Genomic DNA, 25,745 nt, shown 5'->3' on the forward strand with positions numbered 1-25,745 from the left:
GCCGAAAGGTACAGTCTACCTCCGTGATACTCAAATCGCCCTGGCGAAATTCCAAGAATTGTTGCCTCATCCTAAGCTGATAACTGGGACTCAAGAAATAATCGCTGAAAGTCCTCCTGAAGTCAACCCAATTCATTGGATCATTAGGTGGACGAGGCCTCACCGATTTCGACCAACGTTTAGCGTCCTCCTTCATGAAATACAGTGCAATATCCACCCATTCATTTTGCGGGCATCTCATGCTCTCCAAGGTGTCCTCCACCTGTTCAAGCCACTCATCGGCCTCCGAACAAGCCCCAACTGCATAAAGATCCGGAATACCATGGCTCCGAGCAATCTCAATATACGTGCGACTCGGTCGATTAGTGAAAGCATTCCGTATAGCATTAGTTAACTGCTGAATTCCTCCCCCTAAACCAGAACGAGTTCGACGAGGCACATTCCCACCAGTGGGATCCATAATTCTGAAAAGAGGCAAGAAAGATTTAGAATAACAAGAGATTAAGAATGCAATGAGAATTATGACTACCAAATGGTGGAATGAAATCCTAAGTATGCTTTAAACTAACCATGCTCTGATACCAATCTGACACGCTCCGACCCCGAGGTCCTAGGGACATCAAGATGGTCACGTGCTGGCCGACACCCGAAGGGTGACGAAACCATTTAATTAAAACAAAAACTGAGAAAAATAAACTAAAGTATGCAATAAAGGTTAAAAACCCAAATAAAAGTTCAACTTCTAAATATTGAAATTAGGTAAACACACAGCACGTCCAGAGCATAATTCTAATACAGAGTACAAGCAGAACTAAGAATAAAGAAGTGCTATTACAATAAGTGGCGAAGCGGAGCGAATATGACACAAATCACTGGTAGGGGAACGCCTCGTAGCTTAGGTCGTAATCCTCGTTCTTAGGTCCTGAAGGGGGCGCAAAACAAAGGTGAGTGGACCAGGTTTATATATACAGTAATAGTAAAACAGTTATCAACGTACTAACCCCCAGGTTTTATGAAAACACAAGTATAATGATAAATATAGGTTTTCCGAACCCTAGCATGTCGTGCAATGTTTAAATCATAAATCGCATAAATAATAAACACTAGTGCATGTCCGATATAACACTTCAGGCCCCATGCCGGCTCCCCGTCTCTGAGCAGACAGTTAGAGGAAAAATGCACTTCAGGCCCCTTGCCGGCTCCCCGTCTCTGAGCAGACAGTCAGAGGAAAACACACTCCAGGCCCTATGCCAACACCAAACCGTCGCCCGGGAAGGACCAGATCTATCCCTTCGTCCCGTAGCGGAAAGGACCACTAGGTAAGTACAAAACCAGTGAACATACATATATTGAAAATCAACTTCATAGTATAAAGTCATCCATCATCTATACTATAAAGAAGTGTTCTAAACATGTTCTAAATATCATATCGTCATCCATCAGATATTCTATAAGAACATGGGTTATAGGAAAAATAGTAATAATTCAAACTAGCCTCAGTAAGCATGTTATCTCAAAACGTTTCATAAACATAATCGTAAAGTCTTGCTTTTCTGTGTATGCAATTCTACCATTAAACCATGCATTTTTAGAAGGGGTCCACTCACCGTACACCGAGGGTGCAAGCCGTACCAAACAGGAATAACAGAATCACCGCTAAGAATTGCACCTAAACACATAATTGAGGACTTTCAGTTAAACTCTATTCAAACGATTGAATTTGAGAAAATAGACATCGGAAACGGGTTTAGAACGTCGAAATTAGCCTAGGAGGGTCCCCGTAAGAAAACACAAAAAGTCAACGATCAAAGCCAACCGGAAAACAAGCTAAAATTCGCCGGAGATGCTCGGCGTACTCCCGGCACCGCGAGCAGGGGAGAGAGAAAGAGAGAGAGAAGCAATTCAACGGCGATGATGGTGATGATTTCTTCGAATAGGTGTAGCTGCGGGTGTGTGTGTGTGTGTTGTCACGGGGAAGAAGAACAAGAGGAATGAGAGAGCTTTCGAAAAGAAAGGAAAAAAGGTGCAGACAACAAAAGAAAAGAAGGAACAGAAGAAAAAGAAAAAAAAAACAGAAAGAAGAAAAGAGGGACACGGCAGTTGGGGGACAAAAGAGAAAAAGGGGAAGTGGGTTAAGGTGCCGCCACGTGGCAGCCTAGGGTAGAGTAGAAGACTAAATTTTTCAGATCTTGATTGGTTGAAAATTGAAGACTAAAGTGATAATTCTATAAATTTTTAGGGAGAATTACAGAATTATTCTTATAAGCAGGGACGGGTGTAACAACCCCTCCACTTAAATAGGATATTGATAGATTTTATACAAAATAAGCAAAATAATTTACGTTGAACAAATTCAATGATCACTTGTATTGATCCTCAATGTCTAAGGACCACAGTGAGGACTTAAAGCAACCTCCAGAATTTCCACTTTCCCTCACTGACTGAAGTGACCACCTTATCAACAACAGATTTTTTTAAGGAATAATATCTGTCCTTGCATTTGAATAGGATCATCGTATGATTGATGAGTGGAGAGCTTTTCACTTCTGTCGTCAAGTGTGGAGCTGCTGCTGAGGCTGAGATTGTCTGAGACAGCAGTGGCAGAGAGAGATGGCGACAGACTCAGATCATGGAGCTTTCGTGGAGAAATTCCTTCTTCGACCGCCGTCTTCATTACCCGACCTTCCTCTGAGCGGTCTCACCTTTGCTGTCAAAGACATGTGAGAGCTACTCTCTTAAATTTTCCTCAATTATATCACTCTTCTATTTGGTGGATGCTTCAAATTTTGTAGTGTTATACTTAAAATTCATATGCTTTTGTGCTTATTTACGGATTGTGGATTTGGGTTCAATATGTTTTCTCCAAGAACCCAATTTTGTGTGTTGTTTGTGTGATTGGGAGTTTCTTCATTTGAGAATGAATAAAAGCACTTCAGGGTGTTGAATTGTGCAATTTTTTTCATGTGTGTAAAAGCCAAAACATTTTTGTGTTCACTGAAATTTGAACTTGGAGGCAGATTTGATGTGGCTGGACGTGTGACTGGGTTTGGGAATCCTGATTGGGCGAGGACTCACCCGGCTGCTGAATCAACAGCTCCGGTTGTATCGGCAATTTTGAGTGGAGGTGCCACAAGTATTGGCATAACTGTCATGGAGGAAATGGCATACAGGTTAGTGCAAAGAGGCCTTGTCTTACTTCACACGCTTAAACCTGCATTACTGTTTTGTTTGCAAAAATTTTGACAACTGATTTATCTCTACAAGTTTCTTTTCGTGGTAAAAGTATTTAAATAGTAATTTTGTGAATTCGAAAATCACTCGACAGAAAACGCCCTTGAATTTCGCATTGTGTTGTTGGCAGTTTAAATGGAGAGAACAAGCATTATGGCACACCCAAAAATCCGTGCGCACCAGATAGGGTGCCTGGAGGCTCTTCTAGCGGTTCTGCTGTTGCCGTAGCTGCAGGCCTCGCAGATTTTTCCTTAGGTAAGTTATTCCTTGTGTGCTTTTGTTGTTTTCTTTCTTCTTTATGTTGAAGCACAAGACCCTCACTTTTTCAGGAACCGACACTGGAGGAAGTGTAAGAGCTCCTGCTTCGTATTGTGGAATTTTTGGTTTTCGGCCATCTCATGGTGTCATTTCTACTTCTGGAGTTACTCCTCTGGCACAAAGTTTGGATACAGTGGGTGAGAAATCAATGACATTTTATACTGCAGACTGGCTTAGGAAATAGATTTCTGGTTGTGACAAAAAAAAAGGTCATGTTTTGGTTTTTTCCCTCGATTTTATGTAACAGGAAATATGTCTCTCTATTTCTAGAAAGTAGCTAACTTCTTCCGCTTCAATGATTCATATGCCATCCATGCATTCTGCATCTTTGTTGATTATTACTCGTGCCACTTATGTGTTTAAGATTTTCTGCAATTGGAAATATAGTACTTCGAAAGCTTGACCTATGCGAATGATCTATCTAGCACTCTAAGCAATTGGAAACCATCCTTTTGACACTAACACTAACTTCTGATATAGGATGGTTTGCAAGGAATCCTGCGATTTTGAATAGAGTTGGGCGAGTGTTACTCCAATTGCCTGATATGGGTCCTGTCGTACCCACTCAGTTAATCATCGCAGAAGACTGTTTCCAGATTTCAAGTGTTCCAAGCAGTCGAGTGAAACAAGTACTTGTTGACTCAGTTGAGAAGTTATTTGGGGGTAAGTGATTTGACCGTATTCATTGTATTCATCTGTTTCATCTCTCGCTGTAAGTATTTTGATTGACATGAATCGAGTCCAATTTATAATTCCCCCGCGTTTTAAGACACAAATGGGCCATTAAGTTCAATAGACAGATTATTACCTGAAAATCATTCACTTAATTAAATTAGGTCTCCTGCTGAGATAGGGACAAGCTCATAACATGGAAAGAAGAAGCTCAGCTCACTCGTTATATCTGCAAATGCAGGTCATGTTATAAAACATGCTAACCTCGGGGACGTTGTCAAGGACAAAGTTCCAAGCTTGAACTCTTTCTTGGATAAAGGAAATCCAAGTGAAGAGTACATTATACCGTCATTGGCAGCCCTATCAACCGCCGATGGTCTACTTGAAAGGTGCTGATTTGGTGGACTTAAATATGAGTGTGATAATTTTTGCATCTTCATCTTGATTAACAAAAATTAAATTTGTCGTTCATAAAGAATTCCAAATTTATTATTTGGTTGATTGAATAGGTATGAATTGAAGAGCAACCATGGTGAATGGGTTAGTACAGTCAGACCTGACTTAGGTCCCGGGATAGCAGAACGTGTATGGGCAGCTGTTCGGTCAACAGATGAAAATGTTGATGTTTGTCACTCCGTGATGACTGAATCGCGCGCTGCTCTTACTGACCTTCTCGGGGTACTCTCTCTCTCTCTCTCTCTCTCTCATCTTTGCACATGTCAGAGTTCATTTTCAGAATCCGTCGCTTCATATCAAATGAGTTCATTTTGTTAGAGTAGAGAGACTGACAAACTATTATTTGTTAGCATCTTCCTTCCTTTTTCTCTTAAAACAAAACTTTTAGCAGAAGAAATGGATGATACAAACTGTCTCTAATGAATACGTAACACAATCTCTTTGATTTACTCATCAGGATTTCGGTGTCCTCGCAATGCCTACAGTTCCAGGGGATCCACCAAAACTGCAAACAGATCCTACTACACTGGACGGTGTTCATGCCAGGGCTTTCAGCTTCCTATCCATTGCCGTAGTTTCCGGATTCTGCCAGGTTTTTAAGTCCTTATCTATCTTTACCTCTCCGTCCCCCTCTCCATGTTTGTATACGACATGTTACGATCTTTTTCTTGCGAAAGTTTGTAACTTAATTCTACGTATTTGCAGGTGAGTATACCACTAGGGATGTACGATAACCTGCCTGTTTCAGTTTCCTTGCTGGCAAAACATGGTTCGGATGGGTTCCTGCTCAATCTTGTGGAGACTCTTTACGACACTCTCAAAGAACACGTCGGGAAGTTGTGAATGTTGACTACAAGATTTTGAGTTGCAGATTCTGATAATCTTTTCCTAATATATGTGCTTGTAAGTTCTGCTAGTTTAGTATTGTTATGTTTAAAAAAAAAAAAAAAAACGTTTCTGCTGTGTTTTGAGAATAAACAGTTGTAAAATAAAGTTGTTGACCATTTGATAAACCTTTATTGTAAAAGTACTTGTAATAAAAATAAAAAATAAAAAGAAAAGTATCTAATTGTTTTGTAAAGTTTTATATAAAATTGCCGTGAATATGTTAAATACTAAAAATGATATGACATTTAATGTGATATAATAATTATCAAAAGGAATACTGTGTGCATGCAACGCAGAGTAACTACAGAGCCAAGAGAGGTGGAACTTGCTGAGCACATATTTTATGATTCCGACTGCAGGGAATGAACTTTTGTCTGCGTATCTATGGAACTGCCACTCGAAATTTTGTTTCTAGTGATAATACATCGTGTACTTGCATTGAATCCATAAGCTAAGAAATTCACAATATTCTCATACAATATGGTTTATTATTATTTTTTTTTTAAGTATTTTGACTAAAATAGTCCCTGAGTTCAGCAAGACTCCTCACTTTGGTTCTGACAATGAAAATCGATGGAAGTTGTCATTGAATTGTCCTTCTTTTTAAGGGTATTTTGTCAAATCAACCTCTCTACTTAACAAGGATATTGATAGATTTTTTTACAAAATGAGCAAAATAATTTACGTTGGACAAATTCAATGACCACTTGTATCGATCCTCAATGTCTAAGACCACAGTGAGGACTTAAGCAACCTCCAGATTTTCCACTTTGGCCCCACTGACTGAAGTGACCACCTTATCAACAACATATTTTTTTAAGGAATAATATCTGTCCTTGCATTTGAATAGGATCATCGTATGATTGATGAGTGGAGAGCTATTCACTTCTGTGGTCAAATGTGGAGCCGCTGACACGTCCCAACCCAATTATCCTAATGACACGTGGATGACACGTGCGTACCTACATTCAGGAGTGATGAAAATCCTAAGTGTAGGAATAAACCCGAATAGCAAGGAACAAATAGGAATATGTAAGAATCTGCAAATTCAAATTTGAATAACAAACGGAAATAATATGAAAATATGAATGCTAAATGACAAGGTGATGATGCAAAACTCCCATGAATGAAATAGGAAAATCAACGAATACAAGTCCGAAGTAAAGATACAATACGTCCAGAGCATACCACTAAGTAGATTACAAAGGAAAGGTGAGCGTCAAATTACAAGAGTCAAGAAGAGCCATACATAGATGAAAGCAAATAGAGTCCTTGGTATGGAAAAGCCTCGAAGCTTAGGTCGTACTCTTGTTCACTATGGTCTGAGGGGGTGCAAAAACAGAAAAGGTGATTGGACCATAATTTACAATAATACTAATAGTACGAAAACCAATTTATTTTAGAACATAATAGCCCCTTGTTTTGAAAACATATATATAATACTACATAGTAGGTTTTATGAAAAACCCTAGCATGTAGTGTAAAACATTTGTGAAATATAGTAAATCATATCTGTGCTGTACTCAACTAGGGGTATCATAGTCGCCCGAAGGCAATACCTGTCCATCACCCGAAGGTGAAGCTGTATAACCTATCCATCATCCGAAGGTGAAGCTGAATAACTTGTTCATCACCCGTAGGTGAAGCTGTATAAAATAGCATATATCCACACCGACACTAGCCGTGGCTAGTGAAGCTGTCCGACACCGTTTTTGGCGGTGAAGTTGGGGGTATATATAATATATCATATCTCACTCCTTCATCATCTGTGTCCTATGGCCATAGACAATACCCGTGGTGTGCGGATGTGCCGTATGATAACCCACTAGATAAGTATCGAAAACATATTTCAAAATCTCAAGCCAGATCACCGAAACTCAAGGGTTCGAAATCTCATTTCATAAATCGTATATAAAACATATTCGTAAATTCAAGGAGTTTCATATATGCAATTCCAATAATTCGTATCCGCTAGTAAAAACATAATTTCAATAAATCATAATATTTCATAAAGCAACTTAATAAAATTATGAATTCTATATAAACCAAAATTATAGAAATCCGGAAAACATAATATAAAACGCATTAAATGCATGCTAGGCTAATATTTTATAAAAATATATAGGTTAAGAAGGGGTCCATTCACTGTATTCTACTACAGGAGGGCTGCTCGTACTAGGATGGGCTTGATCACCTTTAACTGATGCACCTAAACATAAAGAGATTACATTACATTTAATAAAACTCTACTTAAAAATTAGAATTTGGGAAAACGGAGCATGGGGTTGAAATCTGGACGTCGAAATTAGTTTAGGAGGGGTCTCGTCCGAAATCCGAGAAGTCAACCCGAGTCAAAATCAACTTTTAAAGTTGACCCGTCAACGATCAACTGTCCAGGTTGACCAAAAAATCAACGGGTCAGGTCTGATGGGTCTCATCCGGGTTGAGCTTCGGGTTTGGTTCGGTTAGCGTTTTGGGTTAATGGGTTAGTAAGTTGAGTTTTAGTTAAATAGGTTGGGCCAATTTAATGGGTTTTATATGTTTGGGTTTAATTCTTTAGTTTTACAGTTGGGGTTGGTTCAATAGGGTAGTGGGTTGGGCCGGCCAACCTATTGGATTTAGACCCGGGCCCGGGTTTAGAATGCCTATTAGAATGGGCTCCCAATTGGGTTAGGGCCGAATTGGCCCAATTCTTTCACACGCCGTCCGGAAAACAAGAAAAAGAACACCGGATTTGGGGTTTTCGCCGGGAAGCCTTCCCCGGCTCCGATCCGGGCTCAAGCCTTAACCAAAAACCTTCATTCAAAATCCAAAATGAAGATCAAAGAGTAAGGGTTCGAGTCTTACCAACACGGAGCGACGTTGACGTCGGGATTGGCCGAAAAATGGCCTGAAACTCACGGTCACTCGCTGGAAAAACTGGGAAATGTATTTCCCCAACAGTTCTGCGTCCAAACCACTCCAAAATGTCTCAAAACACCTAATCTACTCTAACATAATTTATAGGGGTCTAGGGTGCTTACCTCGTCAAAAAGAACTCGTGCACAGTAACTGTGCAGTGCCGAGAAAGGGAGGGTGGGAGCTTGGGAAGGTGAGAGGGATAAAAGAGTCCAGGGGGTGATGGTGGTATACTCGTGATGGTTGTGCGTATGTACGTATGAGTGTGTGTGTGTGTGATCTCGCCGGAGAGGTGAGCACCGAGAAAGATAAAAAAGGTTGGTTTCACGTAAAACCAATTGGATATGAGAAGTAATTTAATTCAAATACAAGCTCATGCAAAAGTCCTTGTCCCATAAACATGAAACTCATTCTTAACGTGTCATTTCACATATAGCGAATTTTTAAACTTAGCACGTGGATAATATAACAAAGTGACGTGGAACATGTATGATCATTATACTTCATATTTAGAACAATTTGTTTTGATATCATGAAAAAAATTAAAATTTTACTATAAAACCAATTAATAACCTAACAACTTATAATCTCATACAAAAGCCATTAGATATAAGAGGGAGAGATGTTTCTAGAGTGAGAGAGCACGGGAGGACAGAAAGGATAGAGGCACCAAATAGAGGTGCCACATGTCATCCATGAAGTGGTTCAAAAGTGGTAAAATATCCCCCACCTGTGAAATTACCAGAATGTCCTTTCTTTTAGGGAAAAAAAACGTTGCGGGTCGTCTTGTCTGAGACGGCAGTGGCAGAGAGAGATGGCGATAGACTCAGATCATGGAGCTTTCGTGGAGAAATTCCTTCTTCGACCGCCGTCTTCGTCACATGGCCTTCCTCTGAGCGGCCTCACCTTTGCTGTTAAAGACATGTGAGTGCTACTCTTAAATTTTCCTCAATTATATCACTCTTCTATTTGGTGGATGCTTCAACGTTTGTAGTATTATATTTGAAATTCATATGCTTTTGTGCTTATTTGCGAATTTCGGATTTGGGTTCAATCAGTTTTCTCCAAGAACCCAATTTTGTGTGTTGTTTCTGTGATTGGGCGTTTCTTCATTTAAGAATGACTAAAGGGACTTTCAGAAAAAAAGTTCAAATGTTTTTTTCTTCTTTTCTGAAGTACTTGAATTTTTAATGAAACTTTGTGGTGGATTTGTTTCTACTAAAGTTAAAATACTTCCAACAAAAGCACTTATGATGAGAAGTGCTATTTCAGAGAAGCGTTTTAATAAATCTTCCTGCTTTGTGTGGTTTTTTGCGTGCTTGTGCATTTTTTTTTCATGTGTGTGTGTGTGTGTAAAAGCCAAAACATTTTTGTGTTCACTGAAATTTGAACTTGGAGGCAGATTTGATGTGGCTGGACGTGTGACTGGGTTTGGGAATCCTGATTGGGCGAGGACTCACCCGGCTGCTGAATCAACAGCTCCGGCTGTTTCGGCAATATTGAGTGGAGGTGCCACAAGTATTGGTATAACTGTCATGGATGAAATGGCATACTGGTATTTAAACAATGATTTTGTGCATTCGAAAATCACTCGACAGAAAAGGCCCTTGAATTTCGCATTGTGTTGTTGGCAGTATAAGTGGAGAGAACAAGCATTATGGCACACCCAGAAATCCGTGCGCACCAGATAGGGTGCCTGGAGGCTCTTCTAGCGGTTCTGCTGTTGTCGTAGCTGCAGGCCTCGCAGATTTTTCCTTAGGTAAGTTATTCCTAGTGTGCTTTTGTTGTTTTCTTGCTTCTTTATGTTGAAGCACAAGACCCTCACTTTTTCAGGAACTGACACTGGAGGAAGTGTAAGAATTCCTGCTTCGTATTGTGGAATTTTTGGGTTTCGGCCATCTCATGGTGTCATTTCTACTTCTGGAGTTACTCCTCTGGCACAAAGTTTCGATACAGTGGGTAAGAAATCAATGACATTTTATATTGCAAACTGGCTTAGGAAATGGATTTCTGGTTGTGACAAAAAAAAGGTCATGTTTCGGTTTTTTTCCCTCGATTTTATGTAACAGGAAATATCTCTCTCTTTATTTCTAGAAAGTAGCTAACTTCTTCCACTTCAATGATTCATATGCCATCCATGCATTCTGCATCTTTGTTGATTACTCGTGACACTTATGTGTTTAAGTTTTTCTGCAATTGGAAATATAGTACTTCGAAAGCTTTACCTATTCGAATGATCTATCTAGCACTCTAAGCAATCGGAAACCATCCCTTTGACACTAACTTCTGATATAGGATGGTTTGCAAGGAATCCTACGATTTTGAATAGAGTTGGACGAGTGTTACTCCAATTGCCTGATACGAGTCCTGTCGTACCCACTCAGTTAATCATCGCAGATGACTGTTTCCAGATTTCAAGTGTTCCAAGCAGTCGAGTGAAACAAGTACTTGTTGACTCAGTTGAGAAGTTATTTGGGGGTAAGTGATTTGACCGTATTCATCTGTTTCATCTCTCCCTGTAAGTATTTTGATTGACATGAATCGAGTCTAATTTATAATTCCCCGCTTTTTAAGACACAAATAGGCCATTAAATTCAGTAGAGAGATAAGTACCTGAAAATCATCATTCTCTTTATTAAATTAGGTCTCCTGCTGAGATAGGGACAAGCTCATAACATGGAAAGAAGAAGCTCACTTGTTATATCTGCAAATGTAGGTCATGTTATAAAACATGCTAACCTCGGGGACGTTGTCAAGGACAAAGTTCCAAGCTTGAACTCTTTCTTGGATAAAGGAAATCCAAGTGAAGAGTACATTATACCATCATTGGCAGCCCTATCAACTGCCAATCGTCTTCTCGTAAGGTGCTGATTTGGTGGACTTGAATATGAATGATAATTTCTGCATCTTCATCTTGATTAACAAAAATTAAATTTGTTGTTCATAATGGATTCCAAATTTATTATTTGGTTGATAGAACAGGTATGAATTAAAGAGCAACCATGGTGAATGGGTTAGGACAGTCAGACCTGACTTAGGTCCCGGGATAGCAGAACGTATATGGGCAGTTGTTCGGTCAACAGATGAAAATGTCGATGTTATTCACTCCGTGATGACTGAATTGCGTGCTGCTCTTACTGACCTTCTCGGGGTACTCTCTCTCTCTCTCTCTCTCTCTCTCTCTCTCCTCTTTGCACATGCCAAAGTTCGTTTTAGGAATCCGTCACTTCATATCAAATGAGTTCAGCATCTTCCTTCCTTTTGCTCTTAAAACAAAACTTTTAGCAGAAGAAATGGATGATACATTCTGTCTCTTATGAATACGTAACATAATCTCTTTGATTTACTCATCAGGATTTCGGTGTCCTTGCAATGCCTACAGTTCCAGGGGATCCACCAAAGCTGCAAACAGATCCTACTACACTGGGAGCTTTTCGTGCCAGGGCTTTCAGCTTCCTATCCATTGCCGTAGTTTCTGGATTCTGCCAGGTTTTTAAGCCCTCTATCTATCTCTACCTCTTCCTCCCCCTCTCCATGTTTGTATACAACACATTATGATCTTTTTCTTTGTCATTGACTGCAAGTATCTTGCGAAAGTTTGTAACTTATTTCTACGTATTTGCAGGTGAGTATACCACTAGGGATGTGCGATAACCTACCTGTTTCAGTTTCCTTGCTGACAAAGCATGGTTCGGATGGGTTCTTGCTCAATCTTGTGGAGACTCTTTACGACACTCTTAAGGAACACGTTGGGAAGTTGTGAATGTTGACTACAAGATTTTGAGCTGCAGATTCTGATAATCTTTTCCTAATACATGTGCAAATAAGTTCTGCTAGTTTAGTATTGTTTTGTTTAAAAAATAAAAAAAAAAAAAAAAAATTCTTCTGCTGTGTTTTATTGTAAATGTGCTTGTAAAAATTAAAAAAAAAAAAACGAAAAAGAAAAAAAGAAGGTATCCGAGTGTTTTGTAAAATTTTATATAAAATTGATGTGAATATGTTAAATACTAAAAAAGATATGACATTTAATGTGATATAGTAATTGTCAAAAGAGAATACTCCACAGGCAACATTCTTATTTTGTAAAATATGCAGGGGTATACTTGTCATTTGAAAATTTAAATGCCCACTGTTCACTATGCTTAGAAATTTTTAAAGGCATGGTAGACCTTGCTTCTGCCTTTCTTTGCTTTTGTGTTATCATTGACATCAGTTTTTTAAGCAAGCACTTTTTTTCTTTACCAAACACATTTAATGTTCCAGATTTTTTCATAAGATGTTTTTTTTATAAAAGCACGACAACCTCAAATCTGTAACAACCCGACCCGATTTTATAGGAACGAATGGGGTATTTTCGTGAAATTTCATTTTGGGCTAGATCTTTTTATTTTGAAATTGGTTTTTGGATCTTTATTGGTGAGCCCAAGGGGCCCAGCTCCTGATTTGTCCCCGATTCCCTTCCTCTTTTCTTTCTTTTTCTGATTTTTGTAACTCTCTTTCTTTCCCTCACTTCCCTCTCTTCTCTCCCCACTCACTCCCAGTTCTCTCTCTTTCTCTCGATGTTCTCCTCTCCAGCGAGATACCACACATACACATTGTTGAGAGTTATCCCGTATTGGTAAGGGACAAAGTTTGCTCTTAAAACAAAACTTTTAGCTGAAGAAATGGATGATACATACTGTCTTTAATGAATACGTAACACAATCTCTTTGATTTACTCATCAAGATTTCGCTGTCCTCGCAATGCCTACAGTTCCAGGGGATCCACCAAAGCTGCAAACAGATCCTACTACACTGGACGGTTTTCATGCCAGGGCTTTCAACTTCCTATCCATTGCCGTAGTTTCCAGATTCTGCCAGGTTTTTAAGCCCTTATCTATCTCTACCTCTTCGTCCCCCTCTCCATGTTTGTATACGACATGTTACGATCTTTTTCTTGCGAAAGTTTGTAACTTATTTCTACATATTTGCAGGTGAGCATACCATTAGGGATGTGCGATAACCTACCTGTTTCAGTTTCCTTGCTGGCAAAGCATGGCTCAGATGGGTTCCTGCTCAATCTTGTCGAGACTCTTCACGACACTCTCAAAGAACACGTCGGGAAGTTGTGAATGTTGACTACAAGATTTTGAGTTGCAGATTCTGATAATCCTTTCCTAATATATTTGCTTGTAAGCTCTGCTAATTTGGTATTGTTATGTTTAAAAAAAAAAAAAACGGTTTCTGCTGTGTTTTGAGAATAAACAGTTGTAAAATAAAGTTGTTGAACGTTTGATAAACTTTTATTGTAAAAGTGCTTGTAAAAAAAAAAAAAAAAACAGTATCTAAGTGTTTTGTAAACCTTTATATAAATTTGACGTGAATATGTTAAATACTAAAAATGATATGACATTTAATGTGATATAATAATTATCAAAAGGAATACTGAACGGGCAACGATTGTTATTTTGTAAAATATGCAAGGGTATACTTCGTAATTTGAAAATTTCATTAAATGTCCACTGTTCACTATGCTTAGAAATTTTTAGAAGCATAGTAGACTTTGCTTTTCTTTGCTTTTTTGTTGTCATTGACAACAATTTTTTAAATAAACTTTTTTTTTTCTTTACCAAACACATTTGATGTTTCAGATTTTTTTCATAAGCTGTTTTTTATAAAAGCACCACAACCGCCAAATCACTCATAAGGGTTAAAATAGACAGGAATTTTCCAGCTTTTATCCTTGTGTATGGTCCATGAGCAAGCTATCAAGCTTATATATTAGCTTTCATTGTGGAGGAAATTGCAGCAATGATTTCTCAACTTTAACCTACTTGGAGCAATGGTCTCTCAACTAAAAGTTCATTACCATTGGTCTCTAAATTCATCAAAACGTGCAGATATGGTCTTTTTTGTCAACTCCGTTGGAACTTCATTAAAAATGAGTCACATGTCATGCACGTGAGGGTAAATTAAGGGGCAAATATAAAAAATCAAATAAGAAAAATTGTATTAATGGTCCTTCAACTTTAATCTAACTAAGGAAATGCTCCCTCAACTTTAATTCAATTAGAGCAATGATCCTTCAACTTTAACACATTGTAGCAATGCTCCTTCAACTTTAACCCATTGTAGCAATACTCCTTCAACTTTAACCCATTGTAGCAATGGTCCTTCCAACATAACTCATTTTGACAGAGTTCTGATAGAAGTTGATGAAAAGGACCATAGTTACACGTTTTGATGAGTTGAGGGACCAATGTGAATGGATTTTTGGTTGAAGGAACACTGCTCTAATTTGGTTAAAGTTGAGAGACCATTGCTACAATTTATTCTTCATTGTCGCATTTTTTTCCGTACTCTCCTTTTCACCTCCTGTATTTTCTTTCTTGATTTTGTCCTTAAATTATCAATACAATGGCTAGAAAGTAAAGAGATTGCATATGTCCAAATGAGAGTAGAAACCACTCCACCGCTTTTCGTATACTGTTTATCTTATGAGGAGAAAATACCCACTCCATATACTTGGATAGTATTAAGGTGACTTTGGATGCGGTTCCTATTTATTAACGTTCTTTGATTGAAACCTGTTGATTTTCAGTTTTTTTATTGAAGTCCCTGAAATTAATACAATAATTCATTTCTATGTAGGTTATTACAATTACTTATATTAATGAGATTTTAAATAAAATCCATGATTTGTGGGATTGAAAATTAAAAAAAAAAAATTATACTTATATAAAAATAATGACATGATTTGTCATTAAGATAAACTATATTTAAATAAAACCCATGATTTGTCATTACTTATATTAATGACATTTTACATACAAAAAATTGGTAGCTTTTATATGGTACCTTTTTGACACACCCCGACCTAGAATATCCACGCAGACACCCGAATTGTGATATGTTGGCCAACACTTAGAAGATGACTAAGATATAATGTGTAATGATATGCAAAATGTGAATAAATTAAAACATAAAAGTGATCAATTTAGACTGCGTAGTGAGTGGGATTGAACTCATATCAAGTGATGTCAAAGCATAGATAAATTGCAATAAAAGAAGAGTAATGACATTTATACCAAAAGGAGAAGCCTCCAACATAACAACTTTTACCAACAATCCTATGTAAAACTTAAGAAAGCTGAGAGTTCCACTTCAATTGCATACCCATCAAAACTGAGATGCACGTATTTATAATCATCTCAAGGTTACAGCATGGGTTTGAAACCCCTAGATACAAGGAAGTTTTGAAAGTTTAAAAAATACAAACAGAAAGCTATAAGGATTACATGCGCAGCTTAGATTACATCAGATATTTGAAAACAAATCCTATAAACTAGGAATGGCTGAAAGGATAAGAGTTTGAAGTAAATCAGACTCCTGAAGATGCGGTGATAGCAGCTTAACGTTGACTTCGTCTAACATCATCGTCATCACGAAATCTCTGCCGCTGAAATTCCTGGAGGGAGGAAAAACAAGGGTGGATGGGCCTGAAAAATAAAATTTTGTAAATCGTTTTCGAAAATGTGTAACCCCTCCCTGTAAATCGTTTTTCGTTAATGGTATCTGCAGTTTTTCTTATCAAGGGAGCACAAGTATAGATTGCAGTGTTATTACACTGAACCAGGTTTTGTGCTTCTGGTCATTTTATTGGTTGTGTTGTTTCTCATTTTATATCCCTGAGAAACGCCGTCACTGTTTTCATGCCTTCCAGTTGGTTAACTTTGTTTCTTAATAAGGTTTCTTAATTAGGTTTCTTAAGTGACATATTTGACGTACCAAGGTTTTGGAAGTCCCGCAAGTACCTTCAGCCAAACCGCTGGCTCCAAAGTTGGTTGAGAAGGGAAATCCAAGCTCTGATGCAGGTCTTGACTTCTTCTGCATAAATTTTCTCTCGTGGTGACACGAGGACATTTCAACATCCTATAGAGTTTCAATTTTTTTTTCTTTGGCTTGGCAATGAACTTGATCACCTAGTCCAATTAGCTAAATCATAAAATTGTGCATGTGGTCTTTCTTTATCTATGACGACCACAGCAGAACATGCGTGTTATAGTTATTCGGGTGACTCTTTATAGCTAACTTTCTTCTTTTGCTGCTTGTAGAAGGTAGATGTTGACATCGTCATGCACCACATACATGGCTTGATTAATTCATCCCTGACGAGGTGATATGTGTTACTCCCTAGATCTTCAATTGAAAAATCGAATAACGTTCCAAAGTTTAGTTCCCATCTTTTGAGTTCTTTAGGACAAGATATGAGAAAGAACAACATTGTAAGTGCTTAACGTGCAAAATTTCAATGAACTCTTTGTCTGAACTTTTACCTGAACCATGCATTTTCAAGGGATGAACAAAAAGGTCGAACGACAGCACCTGAAGAAAAACAAAGAGAATTTCAAGAATCAACCTCTGATGCAGCAGGGCCTTTCCTGGCAGCAAGAACCAATCGGTTTGTAAACGAGGTGGAACTATTTCTTGCTTCAGGTTTGAATATTGAAGCATACGATGCTGTGTGCATGCAACGCTTAGGTTGGAGTGCTCCGGGAGTAACTACAGAGCCAGCAGAGTGGGAACTCGCCGAGCACAGACCTGTGGTCCCTTATTTGTACATATTTTATGATTCCGACTGCACGGAATGAAAGTTCGTCTGCATATGTATGGAACTGCCACTTGAAATTTTGTTTCCAGTGATAATACATTGTGCACTGGCGTTGAATCCATAAGCTAAGAAATTCACAATATTCTCATAGAATTTTTTTTTTAGGCTTTTAGTCAAAATAGTCCCTGCAGAAATCCTCACTTTGGTCCTGACAATGAAAATTGATGGAAGTGGTCCTTGAATTGTATTTTTTTTTAAGGGAATTTTGTCAAATCAACCCTTCCACTTAACGAGGATATTGATGGATTTTTTACAAAATAAGCAAAATAATTTACGTTAGACAAATCCAATGACTACTTGTATCGATCCTCAATGTCTAAGGACCACAGTGAGGACTTAAGCAACCTCCAGAATTTCCACTTTGCCCTCACTGACTGAAGTGACCACCTTATCAACAACAGATATTTTTAAGGAATAATATCTGTCCTTGCATTTGAATGGGATCATCGTATGATTGATGGAACTACTTCTTGCTTCGGGTTTGAACATTGAAGCATACGATGCTGTGTGCATGCAACGCTTAGGTTGGAGTGCTCCGGGAGTAACATCAGAGCCAGCAGAGGTCGAACTCGCCGTGCACAGACCTGTGATCCCTTTTTTATACATATTTTTTTATTCCGACAGCAGCGAATGAAAGTTCGTCTGCATATGTATGGAACTGCCACTTGAAATTTTGTTTCCAGTGATAATACATTGTCTACTTGCGTTGGATCCATAAGCTAACAAATTCACAATATTCTCTTAGAATATGTTTTTTTTTCTTTTGTTTTTTAGGATTTTGACTAAAATAGTCTCCAAGTTCGACAAAACTCTTGACTTTGATCATGACAATGAAAATCGATAGAAGTGATCTTTGAATTGTTCTTCTTTTTACGGGTATTTTGTCAAATCAACTTCTCTACTTAACGAAGATATTGACAGATTTTTTATGAAATGAGCAAAATAATTTATAGTAGACAAATTCAAGGACCACTTGTATCGATTCTCTAGGACCATAGTGAGGACTTAAGCAACCTCAAAATTTCCACTTTGCCCTCACTGACTGAAGTGACCACCTTATCAAAAACAGATATTTTTAAGGAATAGTATCTGTCCTTGCATTTGAATAGGATCGTCGTATGACTGATGAGTGGAGAGCTATTCACTTCTGTCGTCAAATGTGGAGCTGCTGCTGAGGCTGAGACTGTCTGTGACAGCAGTGGCAGAGAGAGATGGCGATAGACTCAGATCATGGAGCTTTCGTGGAGAAATTCCTTCTCCGACCGCCGTCTTCATCACATGACCTTCCTCTGAGCGGCCTCACCTTTGCTGTTAAAGACATGTGAGAGCTACTCTCTTAAATTTTCCTCAATTATATCACTCTTCTATTTGGTGGATGCTTTAAATTTTGCAGTGTTATACTTAAAATTCATATGCTTTTGTGCTTATTTACGGATTTCGGATTTGGGTTGAATCAGTTTTCTCCAAGAACCCAATTTTGTGTGTTGTTTCTGTGATTGGGCGTTTCTTCATTTGAGAATATTTTTATTTTATTTTATGAAGCACTTGAATTTTTAATGAAACTTTGTGGTGGATTTACTTCTACTAAAGTAAAAATACTTCCAGCAAGCAAAAGCACTTATGATGAGAAGTGCTTTTTCAGAGAAGCGTTTAAATATATCTTCCTGCTTTGTGTGGTTTTATGTGTGCTTGTGGAACCATGATGATGAACTTCAGGGTGTTGAACTGTGCAATTTTTTTCATATGTGTGTGTGTAAAAGCCAAAACATTTTTGTGTTCACTGAAATTTGAACTTGGAGGCAGATTTGATGTGGCTGGACGTGTGACTGGGTTTGGGAATCCTGATTGGGCGAGGACTCACCCGGCTGCTGAATCAACAGCTCCGGCTGTTTCGGCAATATTGAATGGAGGTGCGACAAGTATTGGTATAACTGTCATGGATGAAATGGCGTACTGGTTAGTGCAAAGAGGCCTTATCTTACTTCACATGCTTAAACTTGCATTATTGTTTTGTTTGCAAAAATTTTGACAACTGATTGATCGCTACAAGTCTCTTTTCGTGGTAAAAGTATTTAAACAATGATTTTGTGCATTCGAAAATCACTCGACAGAAAAGGCCCTTGAATTTCGCATTGTGTTGTTGGCAGTATAAATGGAGAGAACAAGCATTATGGCACACCCAGAAATCCGTGCGCACCAGATAGGGTGCCTGGAGGCTCTTCTAGCGGTTCTGCTGTTGCCGTAGCTGTAGGCCAAGCAGATTTTTCCTTAGGTAAGTTATTCCTTGGGTGCTTTTGTTGTTTTATTGCTTCTTTATGTTGGAGCACAAGACCCTCACTTTTTCAGGAACCGACACTGGAGGAAGTGTAAGAGTTCCTGCTTCATATTGTGGAATTTTTGGTTTTCGGCCATCTCATGGTGTCATTTCTACTTCTGGAGTTACTCCTCTGGCACAAAGTTTCGATACAGTGGGTGAGAAATCAATGACATTTAATATTGCAGACCGGCTTAGGAAATTGATTTCTGGTTGTGACAAAAAAAAAAAAAAGTCATGTTTTGGTTTTCCCTCGATTTTATATAACAGGAACTCTCTATTTCTGTTTCTAGAAGGTAGCTAACTTCTTCTGCTTTAATGATTCATATGCCATCCATGCATTCTGCATTTTTTTTGATTATTACTCATGACACTTCTGTGTTTAAGTTTTTCTGCAATTGGAAATATAGTACTTCGAAAGCTTTACCTATGCGAATGATCTATCTAGCACTCTAAGCAATCGGAAACCATCCTTTTGACACTAATTTCGGATATAGGATGGTTTGCAAGGGATCCTGCGATTTTGAATAGAGTTGGACGAGTTCTACTCCAATTGCCTGATACAGGTCCTGTTGTACCCACTCAGTTAATCATCGCAGAAGACTGTTTCCGGTTTTCAAGTGTTCCAAGCAGTCGAGTGAAACAAGTACTTGTTGGCTCAGTTGAGAAGGTATTTGGGGGTAAGTGATTTGACTGTATTCATCTGTTTCATCTCTCGCTGTAAGTATTTTGATTGACATGAATCGAGACCAATTTATAATTCCCCTCGCGTTTTAAGACACAAATAGACCATTAAATTCAGTAGACAGATTATTACCTGAAAATCATCATTCACTTAATTAAATTAGGTCTCCTGCTGAGAAAGGGACAAGCTCATAACATGGAAAGAAGAAGCTCAGCTCACTCGTTATATCTGCAAATGCAGGTCATGTTATAAAACATGCTAACCTCGGGGACGTTGTCAAGGACAAAGTTCCAAGCTTGAACTCTTTCTTGGATAAAGGAAATCCAAGTGAAGAGTACATTATACCGTCATTGGCAGCCCTATCAACCGCGGATCGTCTACTTGAAAGGTGCTGATTTGGTGGACTTGAATATGAGTGTGATAATTTTTGCATCTTCATCTTGATTAACAAAAATTAAATTTGTCGTTCATAATGAATTCCAAATTTATTATTTGGTTGATAGAATAGGTATGAATTCAAGAGAAACCATGGTGAATGGGTTAGTACGGTCAGGCCTGACTTAGGTCCCGGGATAGGAGAACGTATATGGGCAGCTGTTCGGTCAACAGATGAAAATGTCGATGTTTGTCACTCCGTGATGACTGAATTGCGTGCTGCCCTTACTGACCTTCTCAGGGTACTCTTTCTCTCTCTCTCTCTCTCTCTCTCTCTCTCTCTCTCTCTCTCTCTCTCTCTCTCTCATCTTTGACTAACTGTTATTTGTTAGCATCTTCCTTCCTTTTGCTCTTAAAAAACGAAACTTTTAGCAGAAGAAATGGATGATACATACTGTCTCTAATGAAGACGTAACACAATCTCTTTGATTTACTCATCAGGATTTCGGTGTCCTCGCAATGCCTACAGTTCCAGGGGATCCACCAAAGCTGCAAACAGATCCTTCTACTCTGCACAATTTTCGTGCCAGGGCTTTCAGCTTCCTTTCCATTGCCGTAGTTTCCGGATTCTGCCAGGTTTTTAAGCCCTCTATCTATCTCTACCTCTTCCTCCCCCTCTCCATGTTTGTATACGATACATTACGATCTTTTTCTTCGTTAATGACTGCAAGTATCTTGCGAAAGTTTGTAACGTATTTCTACGTATTTGCAGGTGACTATACCACTAGGGATGTACGATAACCTACCTGTTTCAGTTTCCTTGCTGGCAAAGCATGGTTCGGATGGGTTCCTGCTCAATCTTGTTGAGACTCTTTACGACACTCTCAAAGAACACGTCGGGAAGTTGTGAATGTTGACTACAAGAATTTGAGTTGCAGATCTGATAATGTCTTCCTGATATATATGTCCTTGTAAGTTCTGCTAGTTTGGTATTGTTATGTTTTTAAAAAAACTGCTTCTTCTGTATTTTGAGAATAAGCAGCTGTAAAATAAAGTTGTTGAACGTTTGCTAAACTTTTATTGTAAAAGTGCTTGTAAAAAAAAAAAATAGTATATGAGTGTTTTGTAAACTTTTATAAAAAATTGATGTGAATATGTTAAATAACTAAAAACGATATAACATTTATGTGATATAATAATTGCCAAAAAGAATATTGCACAGGCAACGATTGTCATTTTGTAAAATATGCGGGGATATATTGGCCATTTGAAAATTTCATTAAATGGTCACTGTTCATTATGGTTGTAAAAAAAAAAAACATTTTTTAAAGAAGCATGGTAGACCTTGTTTGTACTTTTCTATGATTTTCTGCTGTCATTGACAATAGTTTTTTAAATAAGCACTTTTTTTATTTTTTTTATTTTACGAAACACATTTGATGTTCCAAATTTTTTTATAAGCTTTGTTTTTATAAAAGCACCACAACTCCAAATTAGCCATAATGTCTAAAATAGACAGGAATTTTCCTGCTTTTATCCTTCTGTACGGTTCATGAGCAAGCTATCAAGCTTACATATTAGCTCTCATTGGCTCATTTTACCAGGAAAGTGGTTTCGATACTCTTCTTTTCACTTCTGCAGTTTCTTTCTTAATTTTGTCCTTAAATTATCGATACAACAACTAGAAAGTAAGAGACTGCATACATTCAAAGGAGTGTGTAGAAATCACCCCACCGCTTTTTCGTATGCTATCTATCTTGGGAGGAGAAAATATTTACTCAATAGGATTTGGATCCCATCGGGATTGGGATCCAAATTGTAGTGATTCTAGAGATCCTCACATCTTAGTCATTCATTGTACATCGTGTGATCAGAAATTATTTGATTTTTTAATTTAAAATTAAACACAAATAGTACATAACAAAAACTGACCGTACAATGTACAATGAATGGTTAAAATGTAAGAATTCCTACGATCTCTACAAAAAGGCTTCGAAGAGGATCCTCATCCCACTCCATATACCTGGATAGTATAATTAGTAATTTAGTTATGTAATATTGAGACGTGTTGACTAATCCACAATCTAAATTACAATACAAATAAACCAAAATTTGAGAGTTTTAAAGAAAAGCTCACAGTACTGTTTTCTTTAAAGAAAAATCATATTTTAACACTAAAAAATCAATTATGGTACTATTCACTTTACCCTTTATTTTGTCTTGATCATTAAAACTCAAAGTTTTCAAATTCTTTTCATTAGTTTTCCTCCCAAATTATAAGTGAAAAGGAAATGGTCCGAGTAGAAATGCGAGTTGTGTGGTGGACCTTTTGGGTGTCTTGCTTCGAAAGTATCGAAGAATGTACATGTGATGTTGAGTGGAGAAGGATTTTCATGCAATAAAGATTAACTATACGGATATTTTATTTCAATCACTCACTATTTTATAGAAAAGTTAACATCTAAAGCAACGAGTGATTAATTTATAAGTCTTCATTTCCGTTATATGTTAGTAATTTGATTTGTCGGACGAGAAATGTTAAGGAGATTCTGATAAAAGTGAATTAGGACCCTAGTCAGACGAGAAATACTCAACAAAATTGAGTGATTCAAAAACAGAAATCATAGTTCTCGAAGAGACGAAGAGACGAAGAGAATGATACCTTGCAGGATGGCTAACTCGCCGTGGTTTGGCTGAAAAACACCTCGAAAGCGGCGGAGGTCGCCGGAAATTGGGTAAGATTCAAATAGATATAACTTCTTCAATACTCAACGAAATTGGGTGAAACAAAAAGGAAAGTTGTAGTAATCAGCGAGACGAAGAGATTGATACCTTGCACGCCGGCCAACTCGTCGTGGTTTGGTCGGAAATTTCCTCGAAAGGGGCGGTGCTTGCTGGGAAAATTTGGAAAAGCAACTCCGAGCTATTTTCTCCGATTCACATGTATACACAACTTAAAACAACCTTCGCTCTAACCCTAAAACACAACTCAAGGATTTCGAGAAGCTTACCAACGTCGGAAAAACACGAAACACGTCGAAGAAGATGATGAACAGTGACACCATCACTGTTGGGGTTCCATGAAGGTTTGCTTGAGTTTTCCCGAGGTTCCTACGTCCAGTGATGTTGGTTTGGGGTTGCTGTTGCTTGTGTGACAAAATCGAGAAGAGAGGGAGAGATCAAAGAGGGAATGCATGGGGAGGGAAAGGTCCAGGGCTGAGGGAAGAGAGTGTGGGGGAAATGAGAGAGATCAGGGGACAAAATCAGGGGATGGGCCCTTTGGACACACTATTTAAGACCCAAAAATCATTATTTTAAACAAAAGAAACCCAACTAAAGTGAAAATACGAAAATACCCTTTTTGTTCCGTAAATCCCGGGCGGGTTGTTACACATACTGTCTTTAATGAATACGTAACACAATCTCTTTGATTTACTCATAAGGATTTCGGTGTCCTCGCAATGCCTACAATTCCAGGGGATCCACCAAAGTTGCAAACAGATCATACTACTCTGCACAATTTTCGTGCCAAGGCTTTCAGCTTCCTATCCATTGCCGTAGTTTCCGGATTCTGCCTGGTTTTTAAGCCCTCTATCTATCTCTACCTCGTCCTCCCCCTCTCCATGTTTGTATACGACACATTACAATCTTCTTCTTCGTCATTGACTGCAAGTATCTTGCGAAAGTTTGTAACGTATTTCTACGTATTTGCAGGTGACTATACCACTAGGGATGTACGATAACCTACCTATTTCAGTTTCCTTGCTGGCAAAGCATGGTTCGAATGGGTTCCTGCTCAATTTTGTCGAGACTCTTTACGACACTCTCAAAGAACACGTCGGGAAGTTGTGAATGTTGACTACAGGATTTTGAGTTGCAGATCTGATAATCTCTTCCTGATATATATGCCCTTGTAAGTTCTGGTAGTTTGGTATCTTGTGCTATATTTTGAGAATAAACAGCTGTAAAATAAAGTTGTTGGGCTTTTAGTAAACTTTTTGTAAAAGTGCTTGTAAAAAAAAAAAAAAAATGGTATCTGAGTGTTTTGTAATGTTTTATATAAAATTGATGTGAATATGTTAAATGACTAAAAAGTATATAAAATTTAATGTGATATAATAATTGCCAAAGAGAATATTGCACGGGCAACTATTGTCATTTTGTAGAATATGCGGGGATATATTTGTCATTTGAAAAATTCATTAAATAGTCACTATTCACTATGGTTAGAAAAAAAAAACATTTTTTGAAGAAGCATAGTAGACCTTGTTTCTGCTTTTCTATGATTTTCTGTTGTCATTGACAATAGTTTTTTAAATAAGCACTTTTTTTTTTATTTTACGAACCACACTTGATGTTCCAAATTTTTTTATAAGCTATTTTTCTATAAAAGCACCACAACTCCAAACTAGCCATAAGGTCTAAAATAGACAGGAATTTTCCTACTTTTTATCCTTCTGTATGGTTCATGAGCAAGCTATCAAGCTTTATATTAGCTCTCATTCTCTCATTTTAACAGGAAAGTGGTTTCGGTACTCTCCTTTTCACTTCTGCATTTTCTTTCTTAATTTTGTCCCTAAATTATCAATACAATGGCTAGAAAGTAGAGAGACTACATACATTCAACGAAGTGTGTAGAAATCAGCCATCGCTTTTTCGTATGCTATCTATCTTGTGAGGAGAAAATATTCAGTCCATAGGATTTGGATCCTATCCGGATTCAAATTGTAAAGATTCTAGGGATCCTCATATCTTAGTCATTCATCGTACATCATGAGGTCAGAAATTATTTGATTTTTTTTATTTAAAATTAAACACAAATAGTACATAACAAAAACTAACCACACAATATACGATGAACGGCTAAAATGTGAGAATTTCTAGAATCTCTACAAAAAGGCTTCAAAAAGGATCCTTATCCCACTCCATATGCTTGGATAGTATAATTAGTAATTTAGTTATGTAATATTGAGATGTGTTTATTGAGAGTTGTCCCACATCGGTGAGGGACGATGTTTGCTATGTGCTTATATGGTCTTGGGCTACTTCTCATATTACCAATTGGTTTTATGGTGGAACCTTAATTTAATCATGGTATCAGAGCAAACTCCACGTTACCCAGTTGTTGTCCACGTGTAGGCTTGAAAATCCGCCACATGTGCGGGGGGCGTGTTGAGAGTTGTTCTACATCGGTGAGGGACAATGTTTGCTATGTGCTTATATGGTATTGGGTTACTTCCCATATTGCCAATTGGTTG

The 25,745-nt window shown here is 38.0% G+C and overlaps 4 protein-coding genes across 5 annotated transcripts; all 4 read left to right on the forward strand.

Annotated features, from left to right (window-relative positions):
- Positions 1-2,459: 2,459 nt before the first annotated feature.
- Positions 2,460-5,738, forward strand: LOC137746149 (amidase 1-like). The gene is made up of 9 exons (XM_068486231.1): positions 2,460-2,720; positions 3,018-3,170; positions 3,362-3,486; positions 3,561-3,686; positions 4,030-4,212; positions 4,463-4,610; positions 4,731-4,899; positions 5,135-5,269; positions 5,383-5,738. Exons 1-9 carry the CDS (start codon positions 2,611-2,613, stop codon positions 5,518-5,520), a joined length of 1,287 nt encoding a protein of 428 aa, XP_068342332.1. The 5' UTR covers positions 2,460-2,610; the 3' UTR covers positions 5,521-5,738.
- A 3,496-nt stretch (positions 5,739-9,234) lies between these two features.
- LOC137746148 (amidase 1-like) lies at positions 9,235-13,789 on the forward strand. 2 transcript variants are annotated; one of them, XM_068486230.1, is made up of 9 exons: positions 9,235-9,387; positions 9,866-10,018; positions 10,098-10,222; positions 10,297-10,422; positions 10,759-10,941; positions 11,180-11,327; positions 11,446-11,614; positions 11,818-11,952; positions 13,437-13,789. In XM_068486230.1, exons 1-9 carry the CDS (start codon positions 9,278-9,280, stop codon positions 13,572-13,574), a joined length of 1,287 nt encoding a protein of 428 aa, XP_068342331.1. In that variant the 5' UTR covers positions 9,235-9,277; the 3' UTR covers positions 13,575-13,789. The 2 variants fall into 2 exon arrangements, with proteins under 2 accessions (XP_068342331.1, XP_068342330.1); XM_068486229.1 differs by lacking the exon at positions 13,437-13,789 and adding an exon at positions 12,089-12,497.
- Positions 13,790-15,793: 2,004 nt separating this feature from the next.
- LOC137745469 (uncharacterized) lies at positions 15,794-17,093 on the forward strand. The gene is made up of 5 exons (XM_068485429.1): positions 15,794-15,811; positions 16,024-16,078; positions 16,204-16,316; positions 16,557-16,618; positions 16,799-17,093. Exons 1-5 carry the CDS (start codon positions 15,794-15,796, stop codon positions 17,091-17,093), a joined length of 543 nt encoding a protein of 180 aa, XP_068341530.1.
- A 1,130-nt stretch (positions 17,094-18,223) lies between these two features.
- On the forward strand, positions 18,224-21,561 carry LOC137746146 (amidase 1-like). Its single transcript, XM_068486227.1, has 9 exons — positions 18,224-18,434; positions 18,917-19,069; positions 19,261-19,385; positions 19,460-19,585; positions 19,925-20,107; positions 20,353-20,500; positions 20,621-20,789; positions 20,989-21,123; positions 21,260-21,561. The coding sequence occupies exons 1-9, from the start codon at positions 18,325-18,327 to the stop codon at positions 21,395-21,397; spliced, it is 1,287 nt and encodes a 428-aa protein (XP_068342328.1). The 5' UTR covers positions 18,224-18,324; the 3' UTR covers positions 21,398-21,561.
- Positions 21,562-25,745: the final 4,184 nt, after the last annotated feature.

Source organism: Pyrus communis, chromosome 9 (assembly GCF_963583255.1).
Source record: "Pyrus communis chromosome 9, drPyrComm1.1, whole genome shotgun sequence".
Lineage (NCBI taxonomy): Eukaryota > Viridiplantae > Streptophyta > Magnoliopsida > Rosales > Rosaceae > Pyrus > Pyrus communis.